Source organism: Lampetra fluviatilis, chromosome 13 (assembly GCF_964198595.1).
Source record: "Lampetra fluviatilis chromosome 13, kcLamFluv1.1, whole genome shotgun sequence".
NCBI classification, from domain to species: Eukaryota; Metazoa; Chordata; class Hyperoartia; order Petromyzontiformes; family Petromyzontidae; genus Lampetra; species Lampetra fluviatilis.
In genome coordinates, this window is record NC_136287.1 from 8775638 (window position 1) to 8802932 (window position 27295).

The following is a 27295-nucleotide window of genomic DNA, read 5'->3' on the forward strand; positions in this document are numbered from 1 at the left end:
ATACTTATTTTGTGGGGTGGCATAACTGGCAAAACATAGACCCATGTCCAAGCAGTCATTTTTGTTGACTGTACATGGTGGTCCAGATGTTTTGTGACCTCCGCCCCCCCCCCAATTAATTGACCCCCGACATTTTTTCTTCCCTTTTGCGTATTCATTTTTGCTTTCACACCCCCATTGGTATTCAAAATGATTACGTTTTAGAGAATTAAGTTGGGGTGACAAGATATCTGGACCACCCTATCGATAATCGTGGGATTTAAGTTGGAATAAAGAGCAACATGCGTTGTTTTACAGTAATTCATCATTGTCACATCCTACATTGTCACCAGCTGAAAAAAAAAAAATTGGGCCAAACTCATGCAGGACAACTCTTAATGCTGTTAAAATATTTACACCTAGTTCCAAGTATTTCACACTGGAAATTGTTTTCTTATTTTGCAATGAAACAATTACTTTTAAATATGAACCGTTGCCACTTATGTGTTTTGTTGTAAAAAAAAACCTTCGTATGCAAGTACGCACTGTATTGTTCCCCCCCCCCCCACTTTTTAAGCACTACACGGCTGGTGGAATGGTGCAGGAGTTCAGTGGGTTCCAGCTCACTGCGCGATGAACCTGGCATTTTAGAGTCCCATTCCCGGTGAAAACGCACGTAAGTGGTGAGTGACATCCGAGACAGGCCTGCGCACCCTTCACATCCTCACAATCCGTATTCGCCAGCGTGGTGAAGGTTGGTCAAACAACGCCCCCATGACCCATTTCCATTGTGGGGAGGCCTTCACCTAGCAATTGATTGACTAAGGGGTCAAAATTAATGAATTAATTAATGGTAGGATCGTTTTCAGGAGGTATATAAGATAGGAGGTGGGTTACATTATCATGCAGAATAGTTAGTCTGTATCTCAACATGGTCATTAATTGCATCTGTGCATGTGGTATTGTGCTATTTGGAAGAGCATATAAAATACAAATTCATTAGGGTTGTGTAAAAGTGCTGTATATTTAAGCTATCAATGAATGCTATTGAATACCAATTCCCAAATACAGTACGATGTGTTTTACGCTTGTCAAATGGATATGCAATAATATGGCATAGCCGTTTTAACACCATATCGATAGCCGCATTTGTTGATCTTGCATAGTTATATTTACTGCTTTGAAGTGGAAGATTAAACTGCTGACATCATGTGCATAACCCACACAGTGTAATTTGTATATATGTTTTACATTTTAAACCTTATTGTTGCAACACGTTGATGATATGGCCTTCCAGAGCATTTGTTAATTGCAAGTGGTGTTACCAATTGGGCATCCAAAAAAAGCAGCATCAAAACAGCCGAGCCAGCTCCACTTGCAAATCAAGAACACCGTTGCAATTAATATTGCATGGATGTGCAGGGATATAAAAGAAATGCTTTAAAGCAGAGCAGCTATCAAATGCAGACACAAAACCTGTCTTTACCTTTGCAGTAATGGGCCATAATTATTCCCCCAATGTACGTGTAATGTTGTCATTCTGTCCTCGTTTCCATATCAAGAACATCCCCACGTGGTGCTTTCTTAACCACCACGCCCATCACCCCCACCCCCGCCACACTCAAATCAACTGATACCTATCCCCCATCCATCCATCTACCCATCCATCCATATGTCTTCCCATCCATCCCGCAAGACACGAAAACAAATCTGCAGGCAATGATGCGGCTAGCCAGCAGACCCCTTCCAACCATCCAACCATCAAGGGCAACCATCTCTCACACACAACCAAGCAAATATTTGTTAGAATAGCATCAGGGGAAAAAAAGACCCGAGCCTTTATCATGCAGTATGTTTTACACCAATGCAAAATAAGGATGCAATGGACTATTAGAATATTAGCAAAGCAAAGTGGAGCTAAAAGTCACCGAGCCACAGACAAGACAGATACAGAAAGCTATAGGCACCCCCCCCCCCGGGACTTTGTGGGTGGGAAAGAAGGCACGCAAGCTGTCAGGCAGGCAGACAGGCAGTCAGGCGGGTAGGCAGGCAGTCAGGCAGTCAGGCGGGTAGGCAGGCAGGCAGACAGACACACAGACAGTCAGGCAGTCAGGCAGGCAGGCAGCCAGGCAGGCAGGCAGACATGCAGGCAGGCAGACAGACAGACAGACAGGCAGACAGGCAGGCAGGCAGGCAAACAGGCAGACAGGCAGTCAGATAGGCAGGTAGTCAGATAGGCAGGCAGGCAGTCAGACAGGCAGGCAGTCAGGCAGTCAGACAGGCAGTCAGGCAGGCAGGCAGACAGTTAGGCATTCAGGCAGGCAGGCAGTCAGGCAGGCAGTCAGGCGGGTAGGCAGGCTTGTCCCGGAGGCGTAGGCGACGCAATTAAAGCGCACAGCTGGCGTAAAAAAAAGAAGGGCACGCGGCTTCGCTCGCCGCGGACACGCGCACAGCGGCGCGAGGCGTGCGCGCGACGGCTTCGCTCCCCCCCTGACCAGGAGTGTGGGCGCTTGCGACGCGTTCGTCCCATCGCCTATTGTTGCCTTTCCTTTTGTTTGCTCTCTCATTGTTATTAAAGGTGACCATCGAACAACAATATGACTGCGGATGCCTGCGATGTTGGGCGAGCGCCGGTATTTCTCGCCGACGCACACGTACACGAGCGGCTGGGAGTGGCTTATGCGCTTATTATTTATTTCCTTATTTTTAACAGGAGATGTGGAGTGGCCACATCAAAGACGGGGCTGGTTTATTCATACTTCAGAGCCAGCCAACATCATGTGTCTCGACGTTGATGATAGAAACTGAAGTAACAATGATGTGTACATTGTTGTGAGATTGTCTGCGAGCTGCACATTGCTCATCACTTCGTGGACGGACCCTCACGGCTGTCAGAGGAGGTAAGAATTCTTCAAATGTCATTTTACAAAACTCTCGTTACCAAACCTCTGCATTCTTCCTGCAATGTGACAAATATATATTGAAATGCATTTTTATAAAATAACCTACCGCATTGAAAGACAGAAAATGAAGTGTGTAAAATCTTAATTTTAGAACTTTCGTGACTGCAGGAATTATTATTTGGTTCTTTCGGTTAAGTCACGTCTAAAGATAAAATAAAAAATTAAATAATAAATTAAATTAAATATTATTATTTATTATTTAATTTAATTTATTATTTTATCTTTAGACGTGACTTAACCGAAAGAACCAAATAATGAAGTGTGTAACTTTTACAATTACAGCGTGCGCTGAAGTGGGTTGCAATGCTGTTATGTCAGTCTCTGTTTCATTTATGATCATGTGGCATATATTGATTGGTACATGCAACACCCGTGAATACTAAAGACGTAGCTCGTCTGATGTGCAGATTTAAAAATGGGGCCATGCTATGTTAATGCTATAGTAAATGTGAAAATTGTATTACACCAAAGGCATGTAAGATCATTAGTAGAAAAAAAAAACGTGTGGCCACTGACTTGCTTGCTGTCACGGTGTAACGATTAGCTTACTTGCCACTTGCAAGATTTATGTTACGTAACAACATCTATCCTTTTTTTCAGATCAACGTGCCTCGCGTTTGTTCCAGTGCGTTGCTTTAAATCAATAAGTGCCTTTATGGGTAGCGTGTTATGGCAAGCTCTTCATAAATGTTTAATCGGTAAAATCAAATACCGACGTGGATTTTGTCATCCGTGCAATGCATTTGGCTCTGCAAACACTGATGGTGGTTATGATAGATCTAGCCGGCTGGCAAAGCAATTATGTGTACAGCATGCATTGTAAACAATGCGTATTACAGTTTTACAATTCAGTAAACTGGATGGCGATTCATCGTCTGGTAAAGCAATACGATATTATGGATTTTGTTAATTTCATTCAATACTAGAACATTATCACACGGGAACAGAAATAAACACTCCCAATGCATGACATTTCCTCAATAGATGGCAATGACCCAAAAAATGATGTGCCCGATGGTTTATAAAAAAGAATTAATGAATGGATGCATCATGTCGATTGCTGTTGTTAGGAGTGCAATTCGGGCAGAACACGATGGACGAGTGCTCTGAGCTGAGGATGGAGAACAATTCCCTGTGGAAGGCCGTGTACATGGGCCGCCTACGCCTGAGCAGGCTGCTGTTGGAGGGCGGCGCGTACATCAACGAGAGCAACGAGAAGGGCGAAACTCCGCTCATGATGGCCTGCAGGTCGAAACAGATGGATTCTCAGAGTGCAAGCAAGCTCAAAATGGTCAAGTACCTCCTGGAAAACAAGGCGGATCCCAACATTCAGGACGTGTCCGGCAAAACGGCTCTGATGCACGCTTGCATTACGAGGGCAGGCTCGGACGTGGTCCTGCAGCTGCTGCAGAACAGCGCAGACCCAAGCCTCGAGGATCATTCCGGTGCATCTGCCCTCGTCTACGCCATCGATGCCGACGACAAGGAGACTCTGAAAGTCCTGCTGGACGCATGCAAGGCAAAAGGCAAGGATGTGATCATCATTACCACCGATAAATCCGCGTCGGGCTGCAAGACGACGAAGCAGTACCTGAATGCCCCTCCTTCGCCCAACATCAGCGATCGGCAATCCGAGGTCACCTCGCCGACAAACATCGAGCTCAAAACCGTTTCAGCACCTTGCGCCACGGGTGGCAACGAGACTGAAAATATTTTCGCTTTCAAATCAAATGAGTTGGCACCTCTCGCGCCGAATGACATCAGTAGGAGAGGAGGCGTCAAGCGCGGCGGTGCCAAGCTGCCTCAGCTGCAGAGACTCAAGTCAGAGCCATGGGGTTTGGTTGCACCTTCGTGCTCTGGCCAACACAACCTCGCAGCGACACAGCAGGACACCTTGAAGCATGCCACTGCGGTTGATGAGATGTCTTCTGGAATTAACTCCTTACTGGCAGCCCAGCGGCATACGCTGTCAAGGCATCACAGTCTCGAGGTGAACGACCCGCCCCTTAGATTTATCACCGGCGAGCAAGGGTCCTCGCCGAACTGTTCCTCGGCGCAAGCGTCTCGCAAGATGTTGTATGAGAAAAATGCTGGACAGCCTCCGCGTCATCTGGCGGCGCGAAGGAACACCCTCCCCGTGGAAGAAATAAGCGAGACCCTTGCAATGCCTGCTGCGTCAGGTTTGCGTGACATCATCGCCCACCGGCTGTTGGGCAATGACCACTACAACTCGGACACACAACTGCAGGCTGAGCCTGCCATCATTGTTCCAGTGGACCTGGGAAAAGCCACACTGGAGCGCAGGAAACACACGGTTATGTTGTCGAATTCGAGGGATTCGTTGGACGGTCTTGCCGGAAACCCGACAATGATGCCTCAGCATCGACACCCAAGCCTTATAGAACGAAGAGGATCTGGAACTCTGTTGATGGATCACTTTGCTCACACGCGTCCAGGAATTTTGCCACCAATCAACACCAACAGCAGCATGCACAGTATTTCTGACTTTGCCAGCACAAACAAGACTAACTCTCCCACTGCGATGGTCAAGCCGATGGTGCCCACTGTACCGAGCTCACCCAACAGCTGCGATGCAAAACCAAGGAAGAAAATCATCAGGCGCCACTCCATGCAAGTCGAGCAAATGAGGCAGCTTCTAACTCGGGAAGAAGCAACAGAGGATTGAGGGATTGGTCGAATGTACGACGCTGTGCCAGTATTTGAGTGCTCTGGAAAAAGTGTACGTAGAAAGGCACCTCCGGTTAGCGCGGTTGGCTACATATGGTGCAGAAAAAGTTCAACATACAAATGCATGGTATCAGCCTTTTTTGCGAGAAAAGGGAGATTAGCGGGTGGAGTTAAGAAAGGGTGGTACCGTGCCACTTAGAAGAACCCATGAATTCTGGATGTCCTGCCTTAATAAATTGAAGAGCACCTAATAGGCAATGGCAGAAATGTAATAGGCATTTGTATCTCCTTATTCACCGCTGAGTTGCAGAAATTACACTTGGCTGCAGTTCATAATACTTGCACATTTAAAGCGTGACCAGTATTTAACGTGCAGTATATGCTTATATCAGCTCTCATTTGGCTCTTTGTGGTAAAATGTATGAGTAGATGAAAAAGTGTAACTATTATTGTTGGTTTATCAACACAAGTAAATTAATTGTCAAGTGCACTGGCTTCATAACCATATTTATCACAACACAACTTAGAAATAATTAACAGCACGAACACAACGGCTCAATCTTTAACTAACTATAGAATATGTTGTTTGGTGTTATATTTTGATAGTTATTGGGATTAAATTCGATTTACATTTTTTAAAATGAAGTGTCTAATTGTAAATTATTATGAAGTATATCTCTATGATTCTTTATTGCACATTGCTTTGCTTACCGTTGCAGAGATTTCACATATTTTGGTTATGATTTTGACCAGTACATAAAAAAAATGTATTTGATAAACTTTAATTAGAGTATGCAGTTGCATTTACTGTTTACTAATCAGCCAGTGTCACTGGTTTATACATGTTTTATGTGTGTAGTTATTTTATTGAAACATTATTTATTTTAAAAGACGGCAAAAGTATGGTATTTTGCGATATAGACTAACATTTCTGAACTGCATTTCAGGTATGGCATTTTGCTTTTGTATTGTGATAATGATATTATGTCCATCTGCTAAATTGTGCAATACTCGTAAAATGGTTTTGATGGAGAATTTTAATCGCGACCGTATGTTTATTAATTGCCTTATTTAATATTAAAATCAATGTAAAGAAGTGAAATACTTTGTCAATTGCTTCTTATTATTGTCCTTTAGGAATGTCATAAACATATTTTCTAACTAATATGACCAATATGTTAATATATACGTGAAAGCTCCAAGCACAGAAATCACAAATACACATTGATAAAAAAAAATCCGAAGACATCTGTGCATACACAATGTTTCTTATTATTATTCATCAATATTTTCTATGCAAATACCGAACAAGCGATTTAAAGTCAATGTGCTTTAATTCAAAACTGATTTACATACTACTAAAAATAGACAACTTGACACGCAAATGTGGAGCTAAGTGGCTTTGGTCTTGATGTACGATTGTGTACATGGGGTTAGTGCTCCCAGTCTCAATCTTATGGTTTTGAAATGAAAAGATGAATTTGTTAAATTAAATTGCAAAAAAACACGTTGAAAAAAAGTAACATTTTTAATATTGTGTGATAGGCTCATGATTATCGAGATTTAATCAGAAAGTGGGTTTGAAACTAAAACCAAACCTGGTTATAGGAATATTATTACCAAGTCAAATATTTAAAATGGTTTGATTTTAATCTGACAACATTTTAAAATTACAAGTTTTATATGCCACTATTTAGAATCAGAATCATTGTTATTGTGGCCCTACAGAATGGATATAAAGACTAGTGGCGACGTGCAGCTTGTGTTCACAATGGAAAGTGAACGGGCAGCCGTGCAATTGATTGGTCCTCCACAAGAGAAAGAGCTCTAGAGAGGCCCCTCTAAAGGGTATTTGGCCTACTCTTCAAAACTGGCCAGATGTCTTAGAAGAGGAGGGAACTTTAACTACACTAAACATAAATGATGGCCGAGGTCTTAAAAAAAACACTCGCATTGAACTGAAAGACCCTTGAGGCTGGATATGAACGCATGATAAAACTACATGTTTTAATTTACAACGTTACGTGAAAAGCATGTGCATGACACTTTTCAGACACCATTCTGGTTCATAAATGAGGCACAACATATATTGTTTTAAATGTATCACTGTGCAGGCAGTGCACATGGCTGAAATGTATTTGACTGATAATGTCATGGCACATAATTTGCGGTGTGCTGCTTTTCCATTAACTCCACTCCCTGTTTATAAACCTGTTCAGCAATGTGTATCAAGTTATTTATTTTTACTTAGTTTGATGCATTGTTTCGTTTATTGATTACGTCCTGCTTTATCATGGTACAAGTCTTATCACAGAATCGGTTAGGTGTGGGCCTACTTAAGGGCGTTTTAAAATCAGTGGATATTATCTGGCATGACAAAAACAAATTGAACAAAATCTCGACAGTATGCACGCTGAACATTCCACTTAAATACAGAAGAGGAACACGGTAGATCAGAGAACAGTTGCAAATTGGAGACAATGTATTGACTATTAAGAAGGGTAATTGGAATGTTGGCCGATAGACGGTGACTGATGAAGGAATGGCAGCCAACGGCACTTGCCCAAGACAATAACTACCGCAGCGGTGGAGCGATTGGATTAGCGCATGTGCATAAGTGAGATGGATTGTAGCATTGTGGGACCGTGAGGGATTGCCACAACCTGGCGATGCCTTTACCCACCCGTGGATGTATCGTGGCTGATGATGATGGGAGTGAGAACTAAAACATCAATGTGGTGGCCTTCTACAAACCCACAACCTCAAAGCCATCTTATAAAGCCACTGATACAATTTAAGTGTTGTGTGAAACACGCAGGCAAGGTCGTTTTCCAGTTCGCCTTTAACGCGACCAAACAAAAACGTGCGCACAAGTAACAGGCGAAGTAGAAAAAATAACGTAAGCGCCAACATGGCATCTGTGAAAAAATTAACCCGTAAAAACAAAGTTTTTCACTATAAATCCTTTATATGCATGGCGGCTAGAGTCCTCTCGTCCTCTGGCTTGAGATGGCTGCCACCTATGGGTCAGATGATTGCCTGCCACCATTAAGCAATTGGTAATTAAATATAATTATTTTTTTCCTAAAAAGTGTAAAATTTTGGAAAAAAATTTTCACGAAAATAAATTGTCACGCACAACGAGTCTGTGTGCAAAATGTCAGCTCGATTGGATCACGGGAAGTGGGTTAAAAAACGACCGAAAGATTTGCACGGTCGTAAGCGCGCAAGCAAGCAAGCAAGTGAACTTAATATAAAGGATTTAAAAAAAAGAGCTTAATAGCTCATCGGATTCCTCCAGCATGAATACGCCGAGTCTGAGGAGCGCACAAGAGTAGCGACACCTGCACGGCTCGGTCGGTGGTGGTGCCAACTCGTTGCAGCTGCCACGTGACACCACACACCCACTAGGTAGGCGGGCAGCAGTGGGGGGGCTACAAATAAAATAAATAAATATTCACCACGCGCGGAGGGCGGTGGAAATATTTAAATAATTCCGCCGCGCACCTTTTTTACATTAAAAATAAAAGCGGTGGATTGTGGCTGATGGTGACGGCTGTTCTGCAGCTTTAATTACAATACATAACTAAATCGTACAATTGCATTAATTATAAAATATTTAATTGTGCATCATTTATGACAATGTGCAAACTTCATACTTAACACGCCACTACGACTGTTCTTGGCACAGCTGACGCAGCAAAATCTGAATTGACGTGTTCATTTCCACTGTCGTGCTGTGCGAAATTAAGATATCAATTTGCATAGCATCTTTATAGAACTTTGCATGTCTCATATTAAACGATAATTGGCTTCAAATGCACACATTTTGGTACAATTAAAATACTTAAATTAATTGTCACCACTATCATGGAAATTGGTGCCAAATTTGTACAGCGCAACACCCGGCATGCTTGTGCAGTTGTGCGCTGGAGAAAGTGAAGTGGAAAACGCGTGGCGAAATCGAGTCGGCTCGTATGCTAATGAGCTCATTGTGACGTCACTGTGGTGGGTCGCGACTTGAGGCGCGATAATAGAGACACTTTTGAGCGAACTAAGTGTATCGCTCAAAAATTGAAGTGAGAAATGGTCTGCAGTCTGCAAAAGCCATAACATTTGGGCCCAAAGTTGGTCGCAATAAAAAAAAGTATGTTTTTTTCAAACGTTGGACAAGCATCTGAAACAAGTTTACTTTTCTAACTCTATAGATGTGTTTTGCGATGAACAGATAAATGATTAATTCCAAAAGATTTCGCTATTGTTATGTTCAATATGTAGTTTCAAGCCAGTGACATTTATTGTATTGACATTTCTGGAGATACTTCAAAGGAACTTGCACTTAAATCTAACATGTTATGAAAATTTTAAATGGAATATTCTATTACAGGCTAGGTGATGTATGTGTTAAAATGTATCTGAGGCTCTTTGCATACCCAGTAGAAATTGTATCTGTTGGGAATATAAGGTAGACATTTAGATAACTTTGTTTTTCTGCTTGAGAGCTGTAACGTTTATCAAATATTTAGTAACTTTCTCATAAATAGTGCAGGCTCCAACGCTGATCTAGAATGCATCAATGCACGTGTCAAGACAATATTGTGCATATTGCAATGACTGACAGCAAAAAAAAGTAAATTGATAAGAAAATACCTGTCCTGTATAATGATAACTAGGCAATCATCCAGAGAAAGAAAAAAACTAAATCAAATGAAGGGACCGTGCATACCGCCAGTGTAACAAACCAATTAGGCTAATAGCCACACAACTTACTGTATGTTCAAAGCTTCACAGACTCATGTGTCGATTTGATTTACCATCTTCATAAATGACAAGGTTGTGGATATTTCCTTTTATAGATTTTATACAAATCCCTGATAGGGATTTTCAATGTCATAGAAAGCAAACACAATATTACAAGGTTAAATCCGCTATCGTAATAACAAAGTATTATACTTTCACATATCATTGATTATATTGCAGGGAATATGCAGTTGAAGGGTTTCTCTGTTACATTTGTCCAGTGGTCATATTATGAACCAACATTTCAAAGTTACATTTCTAGAATATATCCACAACCAAATACAGCCTATTCTATGCCAAAGGGATTATATAACTTGCTTGGTGAATTTAGGAAATACTGCACAGTAATAATAATAATTGAAGGTTACAAACTCAATTCCACATTGGTGATATCTGCAGAGAATACAGTTAATCTAGTTTATATTTTAATCCCTGTGAGTTCTTTGAAGTGTTTGCATGACTGTATTACCTTACGAACCAAATATAACGATTGAAGTGCATGATGCTCTTTGAGACGTATTCCCTAGCGTAATCAATATTTTAAAAGAGTAGAACCCTTTGTTAACCCACTATGTGGATGAAGGCCTACCCACAACAAACCATAATCATACTTTAGTGAATTGTCAATGCGTATTGGATTTAGATATAATTTGTCACGACTGTACAGTACTTTACTGTTACCAATAGCTGGGATACACCATTGCCCCGGCACATTAATATCACGTGATGCAAACGCCTGCCTACCTATTTGTAAAAGTTGGTGGCAATGAGCGTTTTTTTTTTAAATGACAGTAGCATATTGAGAACTGTTAAGGCTATATCATTCATGTGTGCAGAGGGAAGTTGGCAATCTTGTAATTACATGTGCCATAAAAAGTAAAGCAGAGAAAGCATTTTTTTTGCGATGCAACTTAATATAAAGTATTCGGAACTAGAATATATAGTTTTTATTGTATATAAATCACCACACTCTCTTGTATAACTTTGTACAAAATAATCACCAATCACTGAAAAAGAAAAGGTGAATAATAACGGCCAGGCAAACAAAGTTCCCACCATATTGTAAATATCAGTAAACTTACGGAGACCGTACACATGACTCATATGTCCATATTCTTTGGGTCTTTCAGTAAGGTCACGTAGATAGGTTGAAAAAGAAATAACAAAAAACTTTATTTGAACCTATCTACGTGACTTTACCGAAAGACCCAAAGAATATGAATTCCTGCAGTCACGAAAGCTTTAAGTCATCATATGTCCATGTTAATCATTTTTGTAAAGCATTTAATCGCAAAACAAGCATGATAAATGTTTAAAAACACCACCACATTTATCATTAGCATTGCCTCAAGAGAAAAAACAAATGCATAATAGGCTAACATTTTGATTAATGGCGAGACTTCTCCCATCTTTCATTTGGAAGGACCATTCTCTGAAATGTAATCACATAACAGTACGTATTTTTGTTTTATATATTTTCCTGTAATAGGTTATAATAGAAATTTCAAAAATATATTTTTCAAACACTCATTTAAACTTGAGTTGCAGTTGTATTTAAATAACGTTTACACCCAATTTGTGTTGGAATGTATTCATGACGAGCATAACAGGTTTTTTTTTTATTTGTGTTTTGATAAAAGCCATCGTTTTTAGTGTTTAAAATATGCTTCTTTAGCAATTAAAGTTTACACCAGCCACACAACGCTGTCAGTAACGGTGAATATCCCTCTAGAATGATGCCACCAATGTCAGCACAGCACCAGCTGTCTATGCCATGCCCTCTTTGTAACCACATTTATGATGAGGAACATTTCAAAATGTCACATCTAAATATGAGGTATTGTGCGTATTGTTCGTTTCAACAAGAGTTCGCATTTTGATTTAAAGCTTTCGTGACTTGCAGGGATTCATCTTCTTGGTTCTTTCGGTAAAGTCACGTAGAAGGGAAATAATAAAATAATAAAAATAGAAATATCTATAGTCTAAGGTATAGGGGGGTATATAGTAATGCAGTATATAATTTAATTTTGGGTTTGTCTATGGCAGTATATAGTACTAGGTAGATCCGTGTGATGTAAGGAAAAAATTTAGCTGGAGGCATATTATATTTTTTGCGACAGAGAATTGTAATGTATGACTTACTGTTAGTAGCTCAGCTTATTGGAAAGTATATTTAGTATATTGATGATATTGATGTAGTTTATATTTTAGTTTTTTACGTGGTGGTTTGGCTGCTGCAGCTCCTTACTATTAAAATTCCTTCCCTTTATTATTGCAAACCCTACTTCCTCCCTTTGTTGCTGCTAATCCTACATAATTCACGGGCATAATATGACTTTGAGACCCCCCCCACCTCCTACGCATTCCACAAGTAGTGACTAATCCCATATATGCATTTTCCATAAATATGCTAAATTCCTCTGTTGATATGCAAATTCCTTTGTCAAGGCGCCCGTTCCTCCCCTAAGCCAGCTTAAATATACGCTGCCAAGCTTGGTGCTGTCTTTCCGACAGACCTGTTCTTCACCTGAGGACGGCTGCTTGCGTTGTGGCCTAAACGTCGTGATAATTGTAATGTATAATGTTTTATTATTATTATTTTATTATTTCCCTTCTACGTGACTTTACCGAAAGAACCAAGAAGAAGAGTTCGCATATTCATGTATACGTACACCACTACTGTGTAAATTTCACGTGGAACTAATGGACTTTTACAATATATTTTGAATAGGTACATTAACATGAAAGAAAATGAAAATGCATCATAGCATACCGCGTGAACAAAGGTTTATAATAACGAATCTGCAGCATGGGTACATTGGACATCCTTATCCATTCTTTGAATTTCAAATTCTCTTCCTGTAAATAGCGAAATCCAAATGAGTTTCACTGGTTTTATTCGTATTAGAGAACATAAGGTTAAACCAAGTGAGTGTATTTTTCACATTTAATTTCCAATGCAGCACAACATTGAACCGAGTAGTCATAATATACACACACTCTGGTGTACACCTAGTACAGTTTAATGTATATGGACTAGGGTTGCCCACCTTTTCGACACAAAAAACCAGAGATATTTCTAATTCAGCCCAGGTCTATCAAAAATGTGCAGTACTTTACTCGTCTTTTTTGTAGCGAAGTTGAAGATAATGCCACCAGATATCCGTAGAAATATATTCCTGCCATCGGAACACACATTCCAATTCAGAGACTGTTCGGGTCAAAGCCGGACAGGTGGCAACTCTAATCTATAGAGTAAGTGCAATCTATTGTACAAACTGTAGACGCAATACTCTAATTATACAGGACAATACTATTTTGCAAGACATTACTGTATGTTTAATACTTTATTATCACCTTTCGACGAATGTAAATGGTATAATGCATGTGTGACAGTAGGGGGCACAGTAATGACATGCAACGAATACAACGCTTTTCTTACAAGGGCAATATTTTAAAGTAACATTGTATGGAATTTCAACATTTCCATCATACAATCTTCATCTCTAAGAAGAGTGTATGGGGAAAAACTCGTGCATGTATTTGACTTCTGAGCAAAAAAAAATATTTAAAAAGATGAGGTCTTGTCTGTTATGGAAGCAATAAAATTAATGGCACATTTTAACAGTCATAGGGAGAGCCCTATAATTTGTCCATCAGTGTCTCGGGATTGCTACATAATTCCAGGTCTAAAACCAAGCACATCCATGCAATGTTTTTCATCATGGATTCAGCTATGCATGCAATTAAGGACACACAGAATATATCTTTGAAAACGTGGATCCATGTATAGACAGATACATAATGTGCATGTCATCTCGTGCCTCGTCCAGATGGCGATAAGCTTGGACATACTGCTAAAACAGACACTATATGGGTTATTTTCAACAACTGCAATGCAAAGCAGTATTGATATACGTTTGTGCACATTCTTTTTTTATACATATACATTTTAATGACATTGTCACTGGGCTATGCAGTAAATAAGCAAATTGTCAAGTGTTCCATTTTATACATAAAATGTAGGACATTGGTTATGTCACGTAGCATTTAAATTTATAATTCATTCTTGATTGATATTATTTGTTTACGCGTGTGAGACACATTCAGCCTCAAGCTGTTTTACAAGAATGACCCGTGGAGGACCTTGGTGAAATGAAGGAAGCTTCAGCAAATAAATCATAACATTGCAGGCAGCAAACGCATTGGGGGAAAACAACATTCAAGTGATGCACAATTCAGTGAAGACTGGCAAGTAACACAGTAAACACCAACTCACGTAAGGGTTCGCTAACCACATGTGCAAGAAAAGGTATATCTTAAATCAAGGAAGGAATGTAAGATCAATTATAATGAACGAATATTTTCACAAAAAACACCCTTCTGAAAGTATTTATGAAGTCTTAATGAAACTTTAAATGAGCGATATTGCATCTCAATACAGATTTGTTGAGTGATTACGAAATCATAATTGTTTTTAAACCAAGGGAAATAAACTATCCATTGCTGATAATTGCCAGTGTGCCATCGACTGAGAAATGTAGATTAAAGACCTCGAGGTGACATCATTACTACGGGTACATGCAGTGCCAGATTATCCAAGTAGCAAAAGTAGCATATGCAAGTCCCCCCCCTCCACCCCACACTTTCAAAGGACCCCGCGCAAAATGCTTTCAAGCTATCAATTCCGGTTCAGTGAATCTGCACTTGCTCTATCACTATAGTACTATACCACCTTCAACATTTATGCACGAGTGGGTGTTTAAGGTTAGCGATTTGTCGTATTATCTGGCCGTATAGCGAATTAAAAAATACAATTACTTTACTATGCAAGTGAAAAATGTGTGTTTTAATATTAGTTTTTTTTTAAATTTAGGGCCCCTTTACAACATATGCTGCAGACCCCGCACTAGCTTAGTCCGGCACGAGGTACATGAGAAAAGTTTTGCCGGCTGGATTTGTGCTTGCCTGGCTGGATTCCTGCCTGCCTGGCTGGATTCCTGGTGCGCGGGCAGCCCACAGCTTTGAGTCGGGTTCGCGCGTGCAATGGTTTCACGTCTGTCTACTGCCCGTCCACCCCTCTCTCGACCCCAGTCGTGTATCTCACGCAAATGCGAGACGGTGGCGAGAGATAGAGGGAGGTGAGAGAGATGGAGGGAGGTGAGGGAGATGGAGGGAGAGACGGTGAGGAGAGGGGCAGGGGAAAGAGTGAAAGAGGCATGGAACGGAGAGGAGAGAACAAAACGGAAAAAGGAGAGTGAGGTTGAGCGACATGCAGTGGGGAGGAGGATCAAGGAGGCAAGATTGAGACTGGGAAGGGAGATGTGGGAATCAGGGAAGATTGCGTGTCTCTCTCCCCGTGGTCGCGTGGATTTTTCTCCGGGTCCCACAGTTTATCCACTTTCACATTTCGAATCGACACGCGTTTTGAGTATTTGGCTGCTAAACATTTCCACGTGATAAGCCGCTTCATTCGGGCTATCATTTGTGGCTGGCTCGCGTCTGAAAAAGAAGCCAATAACACAGTGGACTTTGCTCAGATAAAAAAAAAAGTTTTATTTTGTATATATAATTATTTTAAAGTGATGTATTTACCTTTCCTACACTTTGCACTGCTATTACGTATTTTTTTCGTATTGTTATAATATAACGTTCCGACCTGCCCCCCTCCCCCACCCCTTACTGGACATCTGTGTGAAAAAGAGCTTTATAGCTCATCGGATTCCTCCAATCTCCAATGAAACATCCTGGCACTTGATGACTCATGACTCGGTGGCTGTGGCAGTGCCGTGACCCGGATGTTGATGGCCCCGTCGCCGTGGAGACGCCGAGGCCTAGCGACCATTGAGGCGTTGCTCTCCTACAGCGGCCGAAGCAATTTGTATTATTGTTCTGGTACTGTTTCTCATTCATTTATCATGATTGTACTGCTGCTATTGTTTATTATGAATAACATTTGCTGATTGCAGTTGTTATTGGTGCCGTTGCCATGATGCGTGTTACTGTAAATGCATTCTGCTGTTTGCCGATTTTTTATATTCTATTCGTCAATATATATAACTTGCGGTTTTTGACAATGTGCTACCGACAATAGTTGCTTCCTTACCCTTCCCCACACTTGCATTGCATTATCCAATGCTGATGCAAGTCATTAGCTGCGACTCCTGCTGATATTGACGTTCTCTCTTTCCAAAGCTGGTGATGCTTCTCATTCAGCGCTTAACTACTCCTCATGCTGCTGTTTAACTCTTCCCGAGGATTAATTGCACCTGCTGCTGCTACCCGCTGATTAAGATCACCTTCACGTGCCAGTGATGAATAACGAACCATAACCCAATGATAATTGTTTTTTTACCCTTTTATCTGGCAACAAAACTGACACCTTTTTTTAAACATGGAGTCATGTTTGCATTGACCACAATACCTGCAGTCGGAATGCAAAAAAAAATACAACTCTGATAATGTATGCACTGTCCTTGAAATTGATTGGTCCTTTTGGCGTCATCTGGTGCAACACCATGTGAGACTAGGCTCTAAAGAAAGCTGTCTCGGGTGTGGACCAATCAATTTCAAGGACAGTGCATACATTATTAGAGTTGTGTTTTTTTTTGCATTCCGACTGCAGGTATTGTCGTCAATGCAAACATGACTTCTTGTAAAAAAGGTGTCAGTTTTGTTGCCAGATAAAAGGGTAAAAAAACAATTATCATATTTTGTTACTGGCAAATGAGGTTCCAATGGCATAACCCAATGTTCTTTGGTTATTTCGGTAAAGTCACGTAGGTACAAAATAAATTAAAGTACGACCTTTCGGGCGCAATACAAGTGCCCGTCATCAGGTGGAAACAGCCACAGCAATAAACAATTGCTGAAGTGGGAAAAAAAACAACAATTGTTTATTGCTGTGGTTGTTTCCACCTGATGACGGGCACTTGTGTTGCGCCCGAAACGTCGTGATTTAATTTATTTTGTACCTACGTGACTTTACCGAAAGAACCAAAGAGTATGGATTCCTGCGGTCAAGAAAACTTCAAATCTAGACATACCCCAATGCTTACTTGCTCTTCCTGATGATAATGACTAACGACTGTGACAGTGCAGTAGATGATGATTCACAATGTCTCCTTCAGATTAACCACCGCCTGCTGCTGCTGCTCACTGGGCAGGCGATGCACGCAGCCGCACGGACGGAGCGGCCAGGCAACCCGGGCGCCTGGATCCGAGATGGACAGTCGCTGCGAGCACAGTTCCGTATTGCATTCTTATTATATTCATTTGTCGAATGCTGTTTTTCTTTTCTTTTGTCACCAAAACACTTTTACTTAAATGTGTTTTGAGATTCGGGCACTCTTTAAATGTTAGTTCACATCTTGCCACGGTGGCGAGATAGAATGGGCGCTATCTAAATCCGAAATAGAATAGAATGTTAACTACCTCGCTTGGTATAAATGAGGTCCGCGAGTTCGGTCCTGATCCTGACGCCTGCGCAATATTTGGAGTTTGCATGTTCTCGTGGTCGCGTGGATTTTCCTCCTGGGTCCGGTTTTTTCCTACACGTTTAGAAACATGCCTTCAGAGTATGTGTCTGCTGTAAATGTCCATGTGATAAGCCACTATTTTGAGCTAGTATTTGTGGACTGTTCGCTTCTGAAAAATAACTATATAGCTCAGTGGGCCTTACCTGGTAAAATACAAAAATAATTGTTACGTTTTATTAAAAATGGTAATTATAAAAAAAAGCCTCATTGAGTTCAAAGACACTTTCAGGAGTGTCCTACATTGGTATTTTGTGGCTGTTAACATGAATGAGTGTATGGCAAGTACCACTTTGTGGTAAGTTAACAGGTTGGACTGTTCTCCACCATATGTGGAATTTCCAGCACTCGAGGCTATAAACAGATGATCACCATCCCATGTCTAAAACGGATAAACAAATTAAATACCTTTGGTAATACTGTACTTCAACTTTCTTGACATGACGGTATTTTGTATGTAGATATAAGGTATTCATATACAGCAGCATTGACAGGCTGCTCAGCCGTCCATATATTGTTATAGTCAAGTAAAAATACAGTATGTTGGTGCAAAATTTAAACCCAGTGGCAACTAAGTGATGGGCTATGTAGCCTCATAGTTACCCATTCTATTTAGCGGTTAACATTTGTTTGAAGTTTGTTTTACGTTTGTGTCGTTGCTCCCTCAGTCTTTGTGTAGTGACTGACTCAGAGACACTAAGAGTAGGAGACACTGTTTATTAACACGGCCTAACCGTTAACACTTGGTAACTACAGTTCCCAGTCAGGACAGCTGGTAGACTGCCTGACTGGCGACTCCGAGATGGCGAATACGGAGATGACGGTGAAGACTCCAGCAGCACGATGGGATCCCACTCCAAACGACAGCCCCGAGCTCCCCTCCTGGGGCCCCTCTAACACTGTCAGCGTGGCCTGGCTCCGCCCCTGACCACGGCCCCTTCTGGAACTTACTAGCGGGTTCTCGATATGTCCCTTCTGTCACCTTTCCCCTAGATCCCTGTCTGGTCTATCACGTGGCCTTCTGTCAGTCAGGGCTGCTGTAAGCTGCAGACCCCCTTCCCTGCCAGCAGCCAGCGCTATGCTGCTACATGACCGATTCTATGTCACTACATATGTGCAGTGACATAAATGAAGTCACTATGGCGTTTAGCGCCAGCTACCATCACCATACTGGAGCTGTGTGTCTTGGGCCTCTCTCGGGCACCAGAGTGGGTATGCGATGGAAGCAGGCCCGACGGGGCATAGTCCTGGTGACAGTGAGAGAGAGGTCGAGTGAGGACATGACAGTTTGGGTGACCCCGAGAAGGCACGTGACCGGACGAGGTGGCAAGGGGGGCCCAAAAGGAGGGGAGAGGGACACGTGATGTAGTGGGCCAGAGTCTTTGGGAAGGATCTGGAAAGGGACGTGGCCAAGGACGGAGCCTGGCCATGCCGCGACCCATAAAGGCCGAGCCTCGATCCAAGTTTTCTTCTGGAATCAACCCGCCGTGCTACGGTCTTCGCTCTTCCGTCTTGGTCGTCACATTCGACATCGTGGGTCAGGCAGTACTTCACTGACCTGACCCGTTTATATAGTGACCTTGTTGAGGTATAGCTCCGTGGTAGTTACCACATAGTTATCCCGAGTGTTTATGTAGTTTATGTAATTACCCTGTTGGGGTGTGTAATAATAGTATTGCCTCCAAAGTACAAGTGTCTGCCTCCGTGGAAACCACTACATATGTATACCCACTCGAAACAAGGTCACACGACAAGGCTGCTCTACAGTATTGTTTTATGTCCAATGAAATAACTTACTACAATAGGCAAGTGTTGAGTCATTTATGGTCAATGTGTGATTATTGATAATCCATTGTGTACTGTTGGTGGTGGCTTTATAGGATTAATGCCTTGGAGAAAGAAAAGCGCATCCAATTTTACAGTAAGAAGAGTGAGTTGAAGCATGACCTCGGAGTATTGGAGGAGTATGAGCTCAAATTACTAAATGATAGGAAATCTGAAGGTATGACATGAATATGCAGAAATGTATTTCGAATGCATAGCACATTAATGCGTCGAAGCTAATACTGACAGTCTTTTCATGAATTTACTTTGTATTGCCAACGCATTTTCGTATGTGAAAGTATTACTTTAATAGTAAACATGCTGGTGAATTGCATCTTTACTGTACTGGAAAAATAAGTTGTGTATAGGGCAACATGATTTCTGATATGCTGCAGAAAATTCATGACTGATATTTCCTATAATTATTGTTTTGCTGTATTGCAATACTCATTTCATTTTTGTCTTGACAGAACTGAAGTTGCAGCAGCAATTAAACAAATTAAAAACGTGTGTGCTCTTGTTTCAAAAAGAACTAAAGGATGTTGCGCAGAACTCAGAATGTGAGTATACTTATTTTGGTCTTTTTTGCTTTAAACCTTACGCATTTTGTCTTACTGTCGTGTGAATTACATACAAGTTAAAATACATGACTGGAAATTAAAATGTTGTTTTTAGTTGTCAACAAGCTCAAGGGGACCATGGAGGAGGTTGAAAGAACCATCAGCTTCTTTAAAGAACAACAAAGAGAACTGTACGTATACAGTGCGTGTGCTTTTTAGATTGTGTGAATTGAGCTACAAGTAGGTTATAATGAAATGCAACATTAATAACAATGTTACCTCGAGTTTAAAAACGTCAGTGGTAACTTTTTTAATCCCCATAAATACTTGAAACATGTACTGTCAAACTCTTTTTATGTTACCTTCATGTCTATACGGTATTTTGGTCATGAAAATTATCTCTTTTAGAACATACCTTACATAGAGAAATGAATGTGATACTTTTAACACAATTTTTTTTGTTAAAATTGTTGAATGTCACGTTGTGAGTTACGATGCTGTTTTGACTTTGCATCCATGTGCGTGTATTGCTCATAGGCGCTCATTTAAAGTGCAATTAAGGGAATGTGCCTGTTTTCGTGAAAATATGCAGCTATGAGCATCTAATGAAAGATGAGAAGATGACAAGTCAGGAGATTGGTGCTTTGGAGAAGAAAATTGAATCCTGGTCCCAGGGGTCATCTAATCCCAGGATAACAAAATCTGTTGTTGCTGCTAAGGTCTCTGCATTGCAGACACATTTTAGAGACTTATTGAAATATATGTATTTTGAAATGCAGACAATTTTAACTTTTACAGCTTGCGATATATTTTTACCGAATCTCAATGCTATTTCTACATACTTGTGTAGTTTTATTCTGCATTTGGTCACTAAGCTATATTATGTTTAATCGTTATATAGTGTGATAACAGGGGCAATTACATATATATTGATTGCAACAGAAAACAACGTATTTTGTTGTACATTTTGTTAACTCAAGAAAGGAAATAAAATAGTACATCACTGCTTTATGGTCCTATGCATAAGCTAATTTCATTTCTCAATCTCCAGAGTCATCGGCCTTTTGGGCGTGTTTTTTCCTTTGCCAATCTATTACCAGTCTCATCCATCGGCTGTCTGCACCTTATAGCATTGTGTCTTGCCCATGCTCACATGCTTCATGAACAGTCAACGTGATATCTATAATGTGTGTGTGTTCTCTGATCCATTTGTTTCAATGCTGTTTTTTATTTGCAATATCTCGATGCTTTACAAACGTGTCAGCTTTTGTTCCATGTACATTAATGATCAGAGTCCATATTTCCAATCCGTGTTATTGACAGGTTGCATGCCAGCATGTACAATTATGTAAATAAATGAAGGATATTTCGACATTCTATTATTTGTATTGAATGTTGCTCAATAAGTTTAAAGAATTACATGTTTTTGGTGTTAAGTTACCCTTCTGATGATTATTTTACTGAAATGTGATGCACAGGTGCCTTTATCCAAAACAATTGAGGATGACCTGCCAGCAGAGGTGGTGGCCTTTGAGAAGTTCCTGCAGCAGAGTGGAGGTCGACAGGGTGGGTGGGACGACTATGACCATCAAAACTTTTTGAAGGTACAATAGTTTTTAGTAACTTTTAGTCATGAAACCTCTCGCCCATGTGTTGCATCGTCAGCAATAGATTTTGGTTTCCAAGAGGTTTTCAGGTATGGGTATAATCTGCTTTCCAGTCTGGATATAACAACTGTATTTTTTTAGGTCCGGACAAGGCACAAGGGGAACTTGCTGTTTATAGAGGAGGCCTTAAATTATCTCCCTGGACGGACACGTGAAGATGTGGAACAGCATGAGACCTGGTACAAGGAGTTCCTCGACCTGGAAGATGAAAAAAAGGAAGCAATTTCTCGTTGGAAGGTACATGATACTATTATACTCTTACTCATGGATTATGGGTATTATTTTGTCACTTAATTTTTTTTTTTACTGATTAGTTTTATCGTCAAATGAAGTACTCTTTTGAGTGCCAGTTATACATTGTAACATGTGCCGTACATTCATGAAACATGTCCATTTGTTAATAAAAGGCTTAAAATACAAAACCTAATTTAAAAGGCTATGACTTTAAACTATACGTAGTGAATCAATCACATCATCATTGCTCGTCTCAAAATCCCAAGTTATGCAGGGAGCGCGAGCGAGCAGAGAAACTTGCCAAGCAAGAGAAAAGTTCAGAGGGGCAAGATGCAGAGAAAAAGGACCAGGAGGAGGCTTTGTTACGGAAGCTGAAGCAGGAACAATTCCAGAAACGTGAAAAGATTAATGCCTGGAAAGCCCAGCAAGAAAAGGTAAAAGCCAACACCTGCAATTCTGAAGTATAACGGGGCTGCAAAATTCTAAATATTAAACTGAGTACTTTACAGACATGGTTATTGGTGAAAGTAAGTGATCGGAAGTATTATTGATCATATATTGAGTTTGTGTGAGCTCTCAACAAGGCACTGTTTAACACAGTGTGTCATTAAGTTCTATATTTATAAGCGTGTGAATTGATTTGCACACCAGAAGATGCACCTTTTCGTCATGCACATGCTAAATCTGCATTATTGGGATGTGCAGGCTCGGGCAGATGAGGAGAAGAGGCGGCAGCATGAGGAGGAAGAGCGTGCGCGACACAGGGAACGTGAGACGCAGCGCCAGGCTGAGCTTCGAGTCATTGCCGGGGAGCATGTGCGGCGGAAACGGCAGCTGAAGGAGCAGCGGCGGCGAGACGAAGAGCTCCGGGCGCAGGCCGAGCGGGAGGACAAGGCTCGTCTGGCCGCACAAGAGATCCAGCGTTTCCAGGAACGAGTGGGTGATTTTGCAATTCCTCCTTAATTTTTTTATTCAAGAGGTTCCTGATGTGTTTAAAACCAAGCATGAATCCGTGTTAATGTTTATGACGGGAATCCAGGAAAACAACATGTAATGTCTATTTTGTAAAATAAATAAAATCTACATAGATTTAGATAAAATATATAAAGAGTGGTGTTTTGTCACGCTGCATATGAGTTTAAGATAATGTATACAGTACCTGCGTGTGATTATAGGATCAGGAGAAGGTTGAAAGCAAACTTCTGGAGAAGAAAGCCAAAGAGCAAGAAGACATTGAACGAGACAGGCGTCTTGCTAAACTGAAACAACAGGTTTGCCTTTGCGGATGTGGACTGTTATATACTTTATGAAGAATAGTTTTTGTTGGATTTGTACTTAAATTTTACAATAAATTGTAAGGAAGCTAAAGGTTCGGCTATATTATACATTGGTTCTATCCATTCGTTTGTACATTGCAGAAACTTAATGAAATAATTCAAGTGGAGGCTATGAACATTTTAAACGGCTATAGAGTAAAACCTCTTGAAGCCATGCTTATTGGGGGGAGAGCATTCTGGTTATGGAGGATGTCCGGCATCCCGCATATAATAAATAATGCATAATTACACAGTTACATTATAGTTACACATAATTAACACCGAGTTTATTTAATGGCATTAAATGACTAAAAAGTATTTACAACTTAATATTTACAGTTTGACAACATTAAACTATAACAGTTTAATCATAGTATCTTATCATTATGGTAAGTCAGTTCATTACTAGATTAATGCCTCGCATATTGTGTTGGTTTTGAGGATTGTTTGACCATACACCACGCTGAAGGGAGGGCTCAGGAATCGTTTTCGGTGTTTCTACCCATTGAAATTAGCCATGGATGGCAATCCAACTTGGGTTGCTGCCCCAATTGTGAAATAACATGCACCGATTAATTATGCATCTGGCATAATGCATGGTTATAGAGTGAGTGTTTTATTTGATTTAGTTCACAGTACAATATATCTGGGCAATGTCTCTTAAAATGGCAAGTGTTCGTGCTCTTGCTGAAGCACGCGCATCTGGATGATGTTACGGAACAGGTGGATGTGCACGTAGAAAGGGACCCCAGCAGACTCTTGAAGCTCACTAAGGGCTGGCTGGAAAGAACCAAACATATTGGGCCTTCTGGGGGAGGTCCACTTTTAACAATCCCTCACAGGTAAGGACCATGTACAAATATAGTGTAATTAATTTAACTTGTCAGATAAGAGTTAATGGAGTGAATTGTTGTTAGCATGTAGCTTTGTTTCATAGGAGTAACTAAATCAAAATCTGCATGCCAAAGTTGATCATGTAAATGCTCAGCTAATACTTTTGGTATATGTCATAGTTGCACATGATGATGTGTTAATAAGTGTACACTGTACATTAGTTATGTAGATAAGCATAGTTAAATCAATGTAAATATTAATATATGTATTTCCATTATATCATTATTAGTTAAATTGTAATTGTATGACCTGCTTTATTTAAATGATAAAATGCAGTCTTTCCTTGCAGAGCCGTTCCTGACTGGAGACAAGGACTCTAATTTTCACCATTGTGGAGGTTTGTTTAGGCAGTACATTGTGTTAACAATAACCTATTATATTAAACAAGGTTGACCACAGTAGGTTTACCACAGTAGTGTCTGCTAAACCTGTTGTTTGAAACAAATATTGTGAAATATTTTGAGGTGCTAACTTTAGCAATTCGAGGCGATGAATAATGCAATCAGATTTAATCACTGGCTTCCAAACATGATCGGGTATTTTTCTGTATCAAGAATCGATTGTAGAAGTTGAAAGGAGGTTTTCATTATCCTCGTGTAAAATGTTTCTACAGAGTTTAACATTGTAATATTTGTGTCAATTGTGTAACGGTAAATAACATACAGTCATTGTTTAAATCAATTTTGCCTCCGTTTTAAAAAAAATAAGAGTGAGTGCAGAGTCATGGCCTGATTGGGGTATTAAAATTTTGAGTAAACATTCAGTAAACAGGTCGAAAAACTTTGTACCACCAGCTAATTATGCTACATTGATGATTTCCAGTTATTCCATCTGGTACTGGAGCTATCCTTTTTCATATTGAAAAGGGCAGTGGTTGTTCCTGCATGTGTGATATCTGTATATCATGTGAAAAACTATCCACCTGTGGAGTTTCAATTTGCTGTAGGGACGAGCGTAAAATAACACGATGTTATATGATTCTTTGTCGAAATAATGTTTCATTATTTTTATGGATTTCTTGGCTGTGAGCTCCCGCAGATGTTATTCTCCCTTATTCCTCTCTCCGATGCCAAATTAACCAACCATCCTCTCGACCCTCTTACCTACCCTGGTATTGAGGTGCCTCATTTCCTATGGTGCAGTGTGTTTTGATGTCATTTAGATGTTGGTTAATCTCTTCATACATGTAGGCTACTGATACATCTTGATGGCTTGTTGTTGGAGCATACATTTGAATGACTTAACGTGTATTCATTAGAGAGTCTTAACTTACATTTGGCAATTCTATCACTTGAAATACTTTTGAATCCTAAAATCCTGTACTTTATTCCTGCAGTAAATAGATTCAGGATTTTTTTCTGTATTTCCTATTATCTTATAAACTGATGACACTGATTATTGTTACTTTCATGTGTTTTATGGTTGTACCTTGTGTTCTTTTGTATTCTCTCCCACCTTTCCCTCCACATATTGCGAACTTCTTCAATAATTGAATTGAGCAGCTCACATTGACATTGTTATTACCTGTAGAGGGAGACAAAGTCACTGGGTTGTTAGACTTACTTGAACATGCTTTAATTTACAAACCATATTTAGATCAGGAATTGTTGGTTAAACATTAATTGTGCATATTAGGAGCCTGCAATTAAAGTGTGATTTATGCATGTTTTAAAAGTTTGATGTTTTATATATTTTTAATAAAGTGGCATGCAATGCATACATAAAAAACTGACTTTTTTTTGCAGGAAACTAAAATTATATTACGTTATATTTAGCACAAAGTGCCACAACGAGTTTTTTTATTAACACATTTTTGTAATATTTTTTCGTTCAAGTGTATATGATCTAAAAAAACACAAATTTTGAATCTTCATATTCAAACGAAAAAATGAACAGTGCTCATGAACCAACCACTTTAGAATGTTGTACACATGTTTATTTTTTAGGTGAGTAAAAATAATTGATTCAAAACGTCTTGGGAAATAATATTCTGCCACAACATAGTGTCAAATCAAATCCTGAAAAAACGTTTCGGATTTAAAATAACTATCGGACCTCAAGGCTGATGAGGTACGCAAAGTACTACCTTTAAAAAACGGAAAGGACTTTCCTGTGCATCTCGACACACAAACAACTTGACATTTATGCGAATCAATTATATATTGAATTTATTGTGGGAATGTATTCTTTGCCAATGTATTGTGGAAAAACAGTGAAATGTGTCTTTTTTATTTGGCCATTTTATGCTGAAAATTGGCAAAAAGCTTTTCATAATGCTCTAGTCAGGACCAATGTGCTAAACAAGTTTACCACAATGTTAATACAACAATTGGATATCGGAGGGAATAAAAGACCCACGCATTATTAAACACTTTTTTAGGAATAACTGTTTTACACATCTGATAACTCATAATAAGCTCCATGTGTGTTTTTACACACTGTCTTTAATGTTTGTTTATGTTTGAAAAATGCCTTTAAAATCAGGCAGCATGTCCTATTGAAGACAGAAATATTTTTGGAGATCAACTTTAGTCAGTGCAGATTCAGATCTCATGACATTTTGAACACCTAAAATAGTATGAATAAATGTGTGCACCAGGGATAAGGGGTAAAGTATAATTTGGATTTTTGGTAACATATTCACTTCTCATTTTAAATTATTTATCTAAATGGAAAACATCGTGTAGATTTCATGTTTTAATTGATCGACGTTTGTAAACAAACGTATTGAACATAAATGAACGTTAGAAAATAACACTACAAACAACTCAACAGATTTGTCAATAACACTGCCTTAAAATAAAAAGGATATCAGTACAAAGTGGAACAAAGTGC

General features: G+C 40.0%; 2 protein-coding genes across 3 annotated transcripts; both read left to right on the forward strand.

Moving 5' to 3' along the window:
* Positions 1-1663: 1663 nt before the first annotated feature.
* Positions 1664-6726, forward strand: LOC144935518 (ankyrin repeat domain-containing protein 34C-like). The gene is made up of 2 exons (XM_078862252.1): positions 1664-2879; positions 4013-6726. The coding sequence occupies exon 2, from the start codon at positions 4036-4038 to the stop codon at positions 5626-5628; it is 1593 nt and encodes a 530-aa protein (XP_078718378.1). The 5' UTR covers positions 1664-2879; positions 4013-4035; the 3' UTR covers positions 5629-6726.
* A 9492-nt stretch (positions 6727-16218) lies between these two features.
* On the forward strand, positions 16219-26304 carry CCDC112 (coiled-coil domain containing 112). 2 transcript variants are annotated; one of them, XM_078862253.1, is made up of 13 exons: positions 16219-16325; positions 17561-17676; positions 19846-19967; positions 20260-20349; positions 20465-20540; positions 20942-21068; positions 21828-21953; positions 22098-22253; positions 22517-22684; positions 22956-23186; positions 23426-23521; positions 24290-24408; positions 24750-26304. In XM_078862253.1, exons 2-13 carry the CDS (start codon positions 17600-17602, stop codon positions 24778-24780), a joined length of 1419 nt encoding a protein of 472 aa, XP_078718379.1. In that variant the 5' UTR covers positions 16219-16325; positions 17561-17599; the 3' UTR covers positions 24781-26304. The 2 variants fall into 2 exon arrangements, with proteins under 2 accessions (XP_078718379.1, XP_078718380.1); XM_078862254.1 differs by lacking the exons at positions 16219-16325; positions 19846-19967 and having other exon boundaries at positions 17572-17676.
* Positions 26305-27295: the final 991 nt, after the last annotated feature.